Here is a 13,868-nt window from a genome sequence, read left to right as displayed (position 1 = left end):
CAGAGCGCGACGCACATACCGAGCGGAAAAGACCCGCTCATGAAAGCTGCCCGAGAATGAAACCTGACCGCCGAACATGGAGGGGCGGGACGGCATATTTCGGCCTTTTTAATAGCAGACGCAACAGGAAATCATTAAAACGAGGCAAAAAAAAAAAAGTGCTGCGTCAATTGCGTTTTTTTTTTTTTACGCGTTAAACATTTCAAATTAATCGCAAATTAACGCGTTAATTCCCCCAGCCCTAATATATTGACTGCTAAAAATATTCTATTGTGAATTATAAACATTTATAATATGTTTATTTTCTACTACATTTACATCGAAAATAATTATTTGAAAAATGTTCTGAAATGCTTTATTCTGATTCTGGTCATTTGCGGCATTCTGTGGTCAAACTAAGTTTTATGTTATTAATTACAAATATCATACAACTATTATGAATTCAAATCATGTAAAATATTATAATTTGATACACAACTCTGGCTAAACTGCGTAAGTGACTATTGTCCTGGTCAAAATATTTGTATTTCTTAAAAAAAAAAAAAAAATTCAAATCACCTCAATATTTCATGTGTCATCATTATATTCAGTTGTATTTAGCTCAAGGACTTTTAGTTTGTTGTCGTTCCTGTCTCGTGTTCCTTGTTCTTATTTGCCGCCACTCGTCTGTCACCATGGACACCAACACAATCATCACAGCTGTTCATTGTTTAGTTAATCATCTCTGTGTATTTAAGTTCCTGCCTGTGTTTTGTTCATTGTCTTGTAATGTCTATGTTAAGTGTGTGTTGCTTTAAGTTTGCCTGTCTGTTGGTTTATTAAAACTTTGTGTTGGAATACTGTGTGACGTCATTTCCACTTATTTTCATTTACTCAAACTAAATGTAAAACTAAAACCATTAAAAATATATAGATATTTCAGCTAAAATTTAAATATATTTTTTAAGAACTATGTAGTCATGAAAAAAAAAACTACTAAAAATGACAAACCCATGCAACAAAATTACTAAAACTTTAACTAAAATTAAAAAGAGACCGAAAACATAATTAAAAAATAATATTTTTACATTTTTAAATGATAATAAAAACTAAAATAATATATCAATGATACTATAAACACACTGGTCCATTGATGTATTTATTTATTTATTTATTGGCAAATAGCAGTAATAAACAGTCAGATGGTCATTATTGCAAAGTAAACCCTGATCGGATCACGCCATGAACCTCTCACCAAAATGTCATCAATGCCAACTGACTTTAGCTCGTGACGAGAGTTGATGCGTGACGTCCCACGCTGATGTTCAATGTGTTTAACATGGCTTCATGTCTCTCCAGCTAATCGGCAGGCCTTTCATCCCTCCGTACTGGTCTCTGGGCTTCCAGCTCTCTCGCTGGGACTACGGCAGCCTGGACGAGATCAAGAGAGTCGTGGAGAGAAATCGACAGGCCGGCCTTCCGTATGTAAGTGCCAGGAACAGAAGCTGGCTCCTCGCTTTCTCCTGCAAAACTTGATTTCACCCAGTACCTCAAAGCCACAATCGAGAGCACGGATTCGTGAATAATGTGCATTTCACCTGAAAACATGCATTTAGAAGCGTTTAGCACCTGATGGTGGGGCTCTGATTACCGAAAGATGCAATGTTTGAGGTCATTCGAACAAAGAAGTCATGTCAGGATATTAGCAATATTAGAAAATTACCTACAGGAGAATCTCACCATCAGCTGATGGAAGTCAAGCCTTCCAGAAAAATCCAAACAGACAATAGTGAATCTACAATTTTTGCATTGCACCATTTCTGGTTCCCCAAAGAACCTTGTTAAAAGAACCATTCGTTTCTTAGTGTAAAGAACATTTGAATAGTCTAAAGAACCTTTTCCACTATAAAGACTCTTTTGTGCGATGGAAAGATTGCATGGATTCTTCACGGAATAATCAATGCCAATAAAGAACTTGTATGTTTAAGAGTGTAACTTCCATATGTAGACGTTGAAGTGAAACAGGATATTCAGTGAGAGAAGGAAACTTCACTGAGACTCAAAGCTGAATCATCATTATTTTGTGTTCTAGGACGTCCAGTACACTGATATTGACTACATGGAGGACAAAAAGATCTTCACTTATGATACGGTGAAGTTTGCGGAGCTGCCTCAGTTTGCTGACTACATGCATGAGAAAGGGCAGAAATACATCACCATATTGGTGAGCCATTGATTTTATAGGTTGGCACGTTAGTTCTGGGTTTTGGACAGTGGGCCAAAACAAGTTTAGAGTTATACATTTCAACCACTTGCTGAATTGGATTTTGTCCAGTTGAACACCTCAGAACATGTTCTTCTTGGTAGGATCCTGCCGTGTCCACCGGTCGAAGGATAAACGGAGCTTATGAAGCCCTTGACAGGGGTCATGCAGCTAAAGCTTGGGTCACTGAAGCGGATGGGCAAACGCCTCTACTGGGAGAGGTACGATCCTCCAAACATACTCCTGGTTGGGTAATCTTTAGTAGGGTTTGGGATTGAGAACTGGTTCTTTATAAAAATATCTGAACTTCAATGATTTCCATGATGTTTGGTTTTAGTAATTGTTGTTGATCATCTGCATGCATGCATGCATTCATGCATTCATGCATTCATGCATTCATGCATTCATTCATTCATTCATTCATTCATTCATTCATTCATTCATTCATTCATTCATTCATTCATTCATTCATTCATTCTCCCCTCTCTCTCCCGTCACAGGTCTGGCCAGGGGAAACCTTGTTCCCTGACTACACTAACCCTTCCTGCATTGATTGGTGGGTTGATGAAATTTCACGTTTCCACAAAGAAGTCAAGCATGATGCTCTCTGGATTGTACGTAACCCGCAGAGATCCTTACCTGTCACCAAATATTGAACCTGATCATTTTACGACCTGGTGGAAAGGTCATGACAAATGTTCTGATTCCAATCTCCAACTTCCTACAAGTCAATACTATATATGTCACTGCATCAATATGTGTTAACCCTTAACGCGCTCCGGCCCGCTCATTCGCAAAATCATAATTGACCCTACTTACAGTAGTAATTCATCAAACTCCTGTTCAATTAAATTTACATTCATTTGTATGGCACTTTCACGGTACATATGTCAAAGCAGTTTTAGAGAAAATGCATCATGTTTCAAATATTATTACAGTCAAGAAGCTAGTGGCGACCGTGTTGAAGAAATGCATTTTACGCCATCCATTCGATTCCTGATTGATAAAATCAAGTTCTGCCCAACAATTTTTCTCACTGAATATTCTGATTCAGAAATGCATCACATTATGAAAGCAAAATGGTTACGAATGCCATTTCATGTTGATGTTAAAGCCTCCCTAGAAGGTTTTGCTTTAATCTCGAGAAAATTAGTGGCCTGAATTAGGAATGGCTGAACTAATTGCTGTTTTTCTTCTAAGGACATGAATGAGGTGGCCAATTTCGTCAAGGGAAGCATCAAAGGCTGCGCTGAAAACAAACTCAACTATCCTCCATTCACCCCACGTGAGTCTGAAATGCATCTACCACTAGATTTCATATCAGCATTTCCTCACCATCTGTAAACCTCCATCCTCTTGATTTCCATTGGATTCTGAAGGTATCCTTGATAACCTGATGTTCAGTAAGACCTTATGTATGGATGCTAAACACAACTGGGGGAACCACTATGATGTCCACAGTCTCTATGGATACTCTATGGTCCTGGCCACTGAGAAGTAAGTGATGGTTTTTCACACTCTGTATGCAAATAATCTCTGTTATGATTGACTGATGCTGCTTTCCAGTCTTGTCAGAATGATTAATACAGATTAACATCACAACAATTTTGTATTTACCAGTGGATAGTCATATATTAATGTGCTCATGGTTGTGACATCACAAACTTGACAATTTCTGAATTATGTTTATGAATCATTTCATAAATGGTCTGGGTGGTCGTAGGAGGGAGGTTAATGTTTTCAGTCTTGGTGTATGTCTACTTTCGTTCCTCTACACCCCCTCCCTCATTCAGCCTAACTCCTGCCTGTGTGTTTGTCATATGCTTTCCTAGCCCACCCTACTTGACATTGTGTCTTTACAATACCCTCCTTGATGTCATTTGACTGTGGTGCCAGCGCTTCCTATACCTCCAATCAGTGCCGGTCATCCTTTACGCAAAGTGCGATAGTTACATAGGGCCCCCCGAACCAACAGGGGCCCCCTTACTGTCAAAGATGATTAAATGACTAGGGCTGACTAATAGAATTTCAGTTTCGTTTTTTTTTTTTTTTTTTTGGCTTCCAACTACAGCGATAAACACAATGCTGCATTCCATTCCTTTCCTTTAAAGGGGTGGTATAATGCAGAGAGTGTGTATGTGAAGTTTTAGATCAAAATACTCCACAGATATTTTTATATAACATGTTAAAATTGTCACTTTTTTGAGGGTGAGCAAAAACCTTTAAATGCAAATGAGCTGCTGCTCCCGCCACAGGGGGCGGAGCTTCAACAGCTTGAGTCCTTTTACCTCACACACACATGCACTGAAAATTTGTGACAACATGTAGAAGCAACAGGACATTTCTGAATGGTTAGTTGATGAATTTATGTAGCTTATGTGTAGTTATCTTCTAGTCATTGATTAGTATATTCTGTCTTGGTCATCTATAAATCGTGTTCCGGGGGCAGGATTTATGTAAATTTTAGGGTTGGTGATGTCACTAACCCGGGAGGAATGTTGTGTAGTTCCTACCAGCCGTTTGTTGTAGACCTTAAACAGTTATTTCTTTAAAAGCAAATATCTCCCTTTGCTTTGACCTTTGAGCATTGTAACTTTGCAGATGTTGTTTATGCTCAAACAGCAACATTACACACTAACTAAAGGTAGAAAAGTGAAATCGTAATCAACCACCCCTTTAAAGCGGAGCACTGTCACCCTCCCTACGTAACATCCAAATCAGTCAAATCATGTAACGTGTCCGTCATAATATACAGTCTCCTGCTGGACATGTTTAATACGAAATAAAGAGAGTTAAAAGCGCATTGAGCTGCACAAGATACGGTGTTACCCAGGTGGCTTTCTGTGCGTGCGTTCCGAGACGGAAGGAAGTATTGGCTGCTTTGGGCTTCAAGTGTGCGCTTAAACAGGCAAATACACACAAAAATACGTCAAAGTTCAAGTTTCACTTAAACGCAGTCAGTTATGTCTAAAGTGAACATATAGTGTTGGGAGAGTAATCAAATGCTTGTTAGTGTATAAGAGCTGTGCATTTGGTCTTAAAGTGACAGCAGCCTAATAAACCTGCAGCTGTCTGTCATTTAATGTTAATCAAAAACAAAATCATCCACTTCTCTTTGCTGAATAACTTTACTAACTATAATAAGAATCAATGTAGACCTATATTTAATTCATACGGTAAAGAATATGTAGTGTTTTACTTTTAACATTATTAGTAGTTGGCAATTTTTTTAATTTAATTTGTATCTTTTTTTCTATTGTATTTGTCCTTTTGTTTGTTCATTTTATTATTTTTTTATTGTATATTTCAACTCAGTGTTGTTTGTTGACAGTGAAACTGCTCTGAAAGAACAGATTAAGGGGCTGTGGGTCATTTTGGAGGTTTTATGAGCAGCGGCCCCTGGACAAAGTTTTGCTTAGGACTCTGCACTGACTCTAATATTGTGTTTCTGCTTCCAGGGCAGCGAGAGCAGTGTTTGGGAAGAACCGTTCCATGGTTTTCACCCGCTCCTCCTTCCCCGGGGTGGGAAAGTACGCTGGGCACTGGTTGGGTGACAATGCCGCCACCTGGAATGACATTAAGTGGGCGATACCCGGCATGCTGGAGTTTAACCTCTTTGGAATCCCTTACGTAAGTGATTTGACTCCAAATGAAACGTCTTTTCCAAGACATTTTTGATCTCCTCTAATAATCAATGCAGACATTTGTCAGATTGCTGGTGTCTTTTTCATATATAAAACTTAATTGCCTAGCTTTTTGGAGAAACACTTGAGATAAAAAATAGTGATTTTTTTCTGAATCTAATGATGTTCTTCGGCAGGTCGGTGCAGACATCTGTGGGTTCTTCGACGACTCGTCGGAGGAGCTTTGCAGACGTTGGATGCAAGTCGGCGCATTTTACCCCTTCAGCCGTAACCACAACGCTCAAGGGTTCAAAGTGTGTGCTGCTCTTTAAACTAACCAGAAACATTCAATCTCGACCTCTGGAGTGAGAGTTTGAGAGGGCAAATGAGGATGAATGTAAAATGATATTCTTGATGAAATTAGATAAATAAGATTTCACCTTTTAGTCGGAGAGTAATAATTCCACAGCTGTCTCCACGACCGATGGCTCTCCACCATGATAAACATATTATCAGGATCCACGTGTCCATTTCTCTCTTGGCTCTTCTTGACTAGTTTTCTGTCCCTTTCTAATAGGACCAAGACCCTGCATCATATGGCGCTGACTCTCTCTTGGTGAACAGCTCTAGGCATTACCTGGAGATCCGCTACAGCCTCCTGCCGTACCTCTACACTCTGTTCTACAAGGCCCACGTCAGCGGAGAGACTGTAGTGCGGCCCATGATGCATGAGTGAGTTCAGAAGCATGTGCAAACAACAGCGAAACAGTTCCAGTGTTGCTTTTGTGTATATGAATATGCATATGAATTTGTGTATATGAATTTTGTGTATTGTGTATATGCTTTTGTGTATCTGCAGGTTCTATTCTGACAGTGAAACCTGGGCAGTGCACAAACAGTTCATGTGGGGAGCACATCTTCTCATCACACCTGTGCTGGATCCTGTGAGTGAACACACACACACAAACACTCACACACGTTTCACAAACAAGGAAATTATTCACAGCGATTACATTTTTCCACATTTTGTTGTTACAGTCTTATTCCAATACGGATTCAATTAATTATTTTCCTCAAAATTCAACAAACAATACCTTACAATGACAACGTGAAAGAACTTTGTTCGAAATCTTTGCAATAAAAAACAAAACAAAAATCACATATACATAAGTATTCACAGCCTTTGCCCAATACTTTGTTGCACCTTTGGCACCAATCACAGCCTCAAGTCTTTTTGAGTTTGATGCTACATGCTTGGCTCACCTATTTTTGGGAAGTTTCTCCCATTCTTCTTTGCAGAACCTCTCAAGCTCCATCATGTTGGATGGTTTCTTGGTAACAGACCTGAGAGTTGATTAACGAACTTGATGGAGGGGTTTAAGATTTCCTAACTACAGATAAGATTTTGTCGGTGCACAGCCATTTTTAGATCTCTCTAGAGATGTTCAATAGGGTTCAAGTCTGGGCTCTGGCTGGGTCACTCAAGGACATTCACGGAGTTGTCCCGTAGCCACTCCTTTGTTATCTTGGCTGTGTGCTTAGGGTTGTTGTCCTGTTGGAAGATGAACCGTCGCCCCAGTCTGAGGTCCAGAGCGCTCTGGAGCAGGTTTTCATCAAGGATGTCTCTGTACATCGCTGCATTCATCTTTCCCTCGACCCTGAATAGTCTCCCAGTTCCTGCTGCTGAAAAACATCCCCACAGCTGATGCTGCCACCACCAGGCTTCACTGTAGGGATGGTATTGGCCAGGTGATGATTTCCTCCAGACATGATGCTTGCCATTCAATCTTTGTTTCATCAGACCAGAGAATTTAGCTTCTTATGGTCTGAGAGTGCTTCAGGTCCCTTTTGGCAAACTCTAGGCAGGCTGTCATGTGCCTCTTACTGAGGAGCAGTGTTGGGGAAAGTTACTTTGAAAAGTAATGCATTACAATTTCACTTGGGCTGGGCTTGCTTTTTTTTTATAACAAAAAAAATTATATTTTGCCCAAATGTAAAGACCCTTTCACACCAAATGTGAAATAATAAGCCTCAGGCTGAAGGAAATGCAAATTCACACGTGTACAGTAGAGGGCGCCGCTCAAACAAACCTGAGGAGAAAGACTGAGGCCCTTCTCCCCCGATCGCTCAGTTTGGCCAGGCTTAGCATTAGGAAGAGTCCTGGTGGTTCCCAACTTCTTCCATTGACGGATGATGGAGGCCACTGTGCTCATTGGGACCTTCAATGCTGCAGACATTTTTCTGTACCCTTCCCCAGAGCAGTGCCTCGATACAATCCTGCCTTTGAGGTCTACAGACAATCCCTTGGACTTCATGACTTGGTTTGTGCTCTGACATGCACTATTAACTGTGGGACCTTCTATAGACAGGTGTGTGCCTTTCCAAATCATGTCCAATCAACTGAATTTACCACAGGTGGACTTCAATCAAGGATGATCAGTGGAAACAGGAGGCACCTGAGCTCAATTTTGAGTGTCATGGACACATGCTGTGAACACTTATGTACATGCAATTTTTTTTTTTATTTGTAATAAATTTGCAAAGATTTCAAACAAACTTCTTTCACGTTGTCATGATGGGGTTTTAACACAGTCTGTTGTTATGGGAAGGAGGCGAGAACCGGCGAATGTTAACACACATTTTAATAAATAAATAAACAAATACAAAACGAAAGTAAAAGACAGCAGCCCCTCACGAACGACTGCTGTCACATACAATAAAATATAAAACAAAACATAAATCCAGGCCTGGCCTCTCTCGATCTTCACTGTCGTCGCTCCTCATTTTATGCCTCCGCTCCTCCGTGAGAGATACGAGACTGGTGTCGCTCATTAGTAATCACACCACCGGCCTCCCGCCGCTCTCTCACAGCCCTTGGCCTTGTCCTGCTCGACACAGGGGTATTGTTTGTCGAATTTTGAGGAAAATAATGAATTTGATCTATTTTGGAATAAGGCTGTAACATAACAAAATGTAGAAAAAGTGAAGCTCTGTGAATACGGCACAGTCTGAAGTGTACAGTATTTTCCCCTCATCTTTTCTTTCGGTTCGTTGCTGCTTCTCTTTCTGTCATTATCTAACTCTACACAATCTCGCTCGTCTTCTCCCTTTCTGAATCTTGAAAAGCCAAGACAGGTGGACTATATCTGTTTTCAAAAAATGACCACCAGTTTAATGAATAATGGTCCATTTTAAACTTACAAAATAATGTTTGTCATTGTTTAGCTGATTTTCCTGTTTGTTTGTTTATTTGTTTGTTTGTTTTAGGGTGTTGAAACTGTTGAGGCCTATATCCCAGATGCCATCTGGTATGACTTTGAGACGGTGAGACCATCCTTTAGCACCACAAACCCATATATATATATATACACAGTGGAGAAAATAATTTGATCCCCTGCAGATTTTGTAAGTTTGCCCACTTACAAAGAAATGAAGGGTCTATAATTTTTATGGTAGGTTTATTTTAACGGATAGAGACACATAAAAACACATTATATAAATTGATTGATTGAGCATTTGATCGAGTGAAATAAGTATTTGATCCCCTACCAACCAGCAAGAATTCTGCCTCCCATAGATTGGCTATGTGCCCATGTGAGAAACAGATTAGTCCTGTCACTTTAAGAAAGTACTCCTAATGTTAGTGGACACCTGTCCACAGAATCTGTATCTTCTATTCCAACATCTCCACCATCATGGGCAAGACCAAAGAGCTGTCAAAGGACATCAGGGACAAGATTGTAGACCTGCACAAGGCTGGAATGGGCTACAAGATCATCGGCAAGAAGCTTGGAGAGAAGGAGACAACTGTTGGTGTCATTATTCGGAAATGGAAGAAATACAAAATAACCATCAATCGCCCTCGGTCTGGTGAGGTGAGGTGAGGGATCAGCCCAGAACTACACGGGAGGAGCTTGTTAATGATCTCAAGGCAGTTGGGACCACAGTCAACAGCAAACACACTACACTGCAATGGATTGAAATCCTGCTGCACCCACAAGGTCCCCCTGCTCTAGAAGACACATGTACAGGACTGTACATGAAGTTTGCAAATGAACATCTGATTCAGAGAAGGATTGGGAGAAAGTGCTGTGGTCAGATGTGACCAAAATCGAGCTCTTTGGCATCAACTCAACTCGTCGTGTTTGGAGGAAGAGAAATGCTGACTATGACCCCAAGAACACCCTCCCTACAGTCATGCATGGAGGTGGAAACATTATACTTTGGGGCCGTTTCTCTACTAAGGGTACAGGACCACTTCACTGTATTGAGGGGCAAATGGACAGGGCCATGTACTGTCAAATCTTGGACGAGAACCTCCTTCCCTCAGCCAGAACACTGAAGATGGGTCGTGGATGGGTTTTCCAGCATGACAATGACCCAAAACACACGGCCAAAGCAACAAAGGAGTGGCTCAAGAAGAAGCACATTTAAGGTCTTGGAGTGGCCTAGCCAGTCTCCAGACCTTAATCATCCTGAAAATCTGTGGCGACAGCCAAGAAACCTTAAGGATTTAGATAGGATCTGTAAAAAGGAGTGGACCAAAATCCCTCCTGAGACGTGTGCAAACCTGGTGACCAACTACAAGAAACGTCTTACATCTGTGCTCGCCAACAAGGGTTTCTCCACCAAGTACTAAATTATGTTTTGCTTGGGGATCAAATACTTATTTCACTCACTGAAATGCAAATCAATTTATATCCTATATATAATGGTTTTTTTTCTAGATTTTTTGGTTGATATTCTGTCTCTATTCGGTAAAATAAACCTACCATAAAAATTTTGACCCTTAATTTTTTTGTAAGTGGGCAAACTTACAAAATTAGCATCAAATAATTATTTTCCCCACTTTTTTTTCTAGGAGATAAGGATTCCAGATCGTAAAGCAAAGGTTTCCCTGTACTTGCCCGCTGATAAACTTGGTTTACACCTGAGAGGAGGAGCCATTCTGCCGGTACAGAGACCGGACGTCACCACTACATACAGGTAATGAAGGGAAACCTGGAGATTTACCCTAAAAATACACCGGCTCATATTAAACCATGTACTGTCACTAAACTCTATCCGTGAAAACACAGTCAATCCGCTCTCGAGTCTTTCAGCTCCGTCCACTTACATAAAACACATCTAACGCCCAAGTGTCTGCTATTTTTTGGAGAGTGTGTTACAGTCTTCTTTGAATTACCATAGTATATTAATGACAACTATTCAGAGCAGTTGTAACATGATTCACAGCATCACTATAACATGGTTAATATTGCAATGTGAGTTTAGTGTGATAAATATTTAGATGTGTGGGTTTTTGTTTGCTTGGAACGTTTCTTTTTTGTTGATTGTTCCTCTGTGTTTTCACTCATATCGTTCCTGTTCATCTGAGTTTCTATTTTACACTAGGGAATTTTTTCTGTGCTCAATAGCTGTTTATTTTGTAGTTTGATTTTATTTCCCTCTGAATATATCACACCTTCGGCAGTAGAAATGAAAATGTACCGTATCTCTCAGCGTATCTTTTGGGCTGATACTCAAATACATCACATATACATATTTAAAATCCACCCGGCTTTGCTGTTCTGTGAGGTTATTCACCAACAACAATCCCATCTGAACTTCAGAGGATCTGTTTTCTGTCTGCTCTTGAGTTTCTGGTGAAAGTTGTGTGTTTCCTCAGCCGGCGTCTTCCCATGGGATTGATAGTCGCTCTCGATGACAACGAGGCTGCGTCAGGCGAGCTGTTCTGGGATGACGGAGACTCTCGAGGTATTTTACAGGGACTTGCTTTTGATTCAAAGTTGTTCATAACAACTCATGAACATGAGATGTAGTGAAAAAAACACTTTTTCTAATTGATCACAGGTTCATCCTTATTATTGAGCCCTATTATAGAGACTAAATTGTTAGATTTATCCAAATGTTTCTTAAAAAAATCTGATTCTCATATATAAAGTTGATTTTGTCTCTCATAACTTCTTTCTCTATTTTTCTTAGATACTGTTTCATCCGGCTCCCACATTCATTACCAGTTTTCTGTGGCTAATGTACATCATCCATTACATTGTAGTCATTGAAGTATTTTTGTAAATGGCATCTATTACAGTAATCTGTAGTAATGTAGTAATATTTTTCTGTTGGATCAGGATGTCTTGACAATGCACGTTGCCCACAATGGCTACACGGATCCGAACAGCTTGAAGTTTGAGAACATTACAGTGATGGGAGTGAGCGCGGCTCCCGCCTCTGTGCTCGTGTCGGACGGCATCACTACTGACGCTCTGTCCGAGTCCCAGCTTCACTACGATTCCACCAAGAAGGTAGTCATAGTTTTAACGTAAAAGAGTTTTCTATTCACCACCAAAGTCAATATGAAACTGTGTGACCAATTTGACTGATTTTGGTTGAAATAGGTTATTCAACATCCTACAGAAATAGGTATAATGCACATTGAGACCAGGAATATAAAGTAAATAGGGTAAATTTTTATTTAATATTCACGTAAACATCACTTTGGAGGATGTTATTGCATCTTCAGATTTTATTGTATTATAAGTCAAAAATAAAAGCTAACAGGCAGATAAATTGACAGACACTTCAGGGCCTGTTAGTATAGTTTAAAGCCACTCAATTAAAAGCAGAAATCGCTGTGACGGTTCACCTCAAACATCAAAAGAAAAAAATTGTAAAAAGAAATGATGTTTACAGAAAGAGGAATGAAGCCTATTTTAGGGTCATTGAGTTTTTGTTACATTTTATTTATTTATTTGTTGTAAAAAAAAATTCTAAAGAATTTAAATATAGCGCGACAAATACTACCATGAACTATGCTTATAGCTGTATTTTACACTCTTTTCTAATGAAAATAATGTTTGAAATGTTTTTGCATTGTAATTATATCTATAAAAAATTCACACCGTAATGACAATGTTTTCGCATTTCAGCATTCTAAATAATACAGCATAATGCAAACATACGTCATGCATTGCAACTGAAGTCAAAAACAGAAGCTAAAAGGCATATAAATTGACAGAAACTTATATCTAATACTTCCATTAAAAGCCAAGGTTTTCTCAGCCATCTGAAAATAGACGTCCTTCAAAGGGGCTTTACAGAATTCTCCGAAATGTATTTGCTAACTTGACATTCGGAAACATCTCTAAACAAAGTGAAAAATTAAAAAATTACAGCCGACATAACGTAATTTGTACTGTGACCCAGTCCAACGAACCATGTCCCCAAAATGGAGATTGACTTGTGTTTAAAGGTGACATATATTATGCCATTTTCACAAGATGTAATAGAAATCTATGTTGTCCCCAGAATGTGTCAGTGAAATTTCAGCTCAAAACCCCCCAGATTATTTATTATAGCATGTCAAAGTTGCCCCTTTTTGGGTGGGAGCAAATATGCGCCGTTTTTGTGTGTGTCCCTTTAAATGAAGAGTAGCCAGGAACTCACCGCCTTCAAACTAGTCCACATGAGGTGCGTAGACAAAATAATACAATGATATTTGCACTTCAAACGAGTCCGCACACTCCACAAAAGACGAAGAAACGTCAAAAAGCGAGATCCTTTCAAGTGCTTTTACTGAGGAAAAAAGGGCAAACGTTTCGGTCACATGCGACCTTTCTCAATACCAAACTTGAAATTATCTCGCTTTTTGACGTTTCTTCGTCTTTTGTAGAGTGTGCGGACTCTTTTGAAGTGCATATGTCCCTTTAAATGCAAATTAGCTTTTGCTCCGCCTCCGTTCAGAAGAGGGACGATCCTTTACACAAGCTTCAGATACTCCGGCAATAACAAAACAGGCCAATCTCACTCATCTAGAATCTCAGAATAACCAGTAGCGAGTGCAGCCTTACGGAGAGACTCAGGAAAAGTTCAACTTTTAGACGCACTTGGACATTTCTGCATGGTTAGTGGAGACATGTATGTAGTTGTTGTGGAGTTACATTGATTCATCTCATCTATGTATATAGATGTCATCTGTGTATCTCATCCCAAATATCGGC

The 13,868-nt window shown here is 39.7% G+C and overlaps 1 protein-coding gene across 1 annotated transcript in view; it reads left to right on the top strand.

The window, feature by feature from the left end:
- The window catches only part of LOC309497882 (sucrase-isomaltase, intestinal-like), a 50,667-nt gene that overhangs the window by 18,008 nt on the left and 18,791 nt on the right, over positions 1-13,868 (top strand). The window contains exons 10-24 of the mRNA XM_082168279.1: positions 1,339-1,464; positions 2,072-2,203; positions 2,347-2,463; positions 2,743-2,856; positions 3,443-3,527; positions 3,622-3,739; positions 5,701-5,872; positions 6,063-6,179; positions 6,443-6,597; positions 6,725-6,809; positions 9,133-9,189; positions 10,727-10,851; positions 11,534-11,622; positions 11,851-11,900; positions 12,000-12,173. Of these exons, the coding sequence (XP_082024405.1) occupies positions 1,339-1,464; positions 2,072-2,203; positions 2,347-2,463; positions 2,743-2,856; positions 3,443-3,527; positions 3,622-3,739; positions 5,701-5,872; positions 6,063-6,179; positions 6,443-6,597; positions 6,725-6,809; positions 9,133-9,189; positions 10,727-10,851; positions 11,534-11,622; positions 11,851-11,900; positions 12,000-12,173 (1,716 nt within the window). The remainder of the gene's footprint in view (positions 1-1,338; positions 1,465-2,071; positions 2,204-2,346; positions 2,464-2,742; positions 2,857-3,442; positions 3,528-3,621; positions 3,740-5,700; positions 5,873-6,062; positions 6,180-6,442; positions 6,598-6,724; positions 6,810-9,132; positions 9,190-10,726; positions 10,852-11,533; positions 11,623-11,850; positions 11,901-11,999; positions 12,174-13,868) is intronic.

The sequence above is a fragment of the Leuciscus leuciscus genome (assembly GCF_965113295.1).
Source record: "Leuciscus leuciscus genome assembly, chromosome: 1".
NCBI classification, from domain to species: Eukaryota; Metazoa; Chordata; class Actinopteri; order Cypriniformes; family Leuciscidae; genus Leuciscus; species Leuciscus leuciscus.
This window is presented reverse-complemented; position numbering and strand designations above follow the sequence as displayed.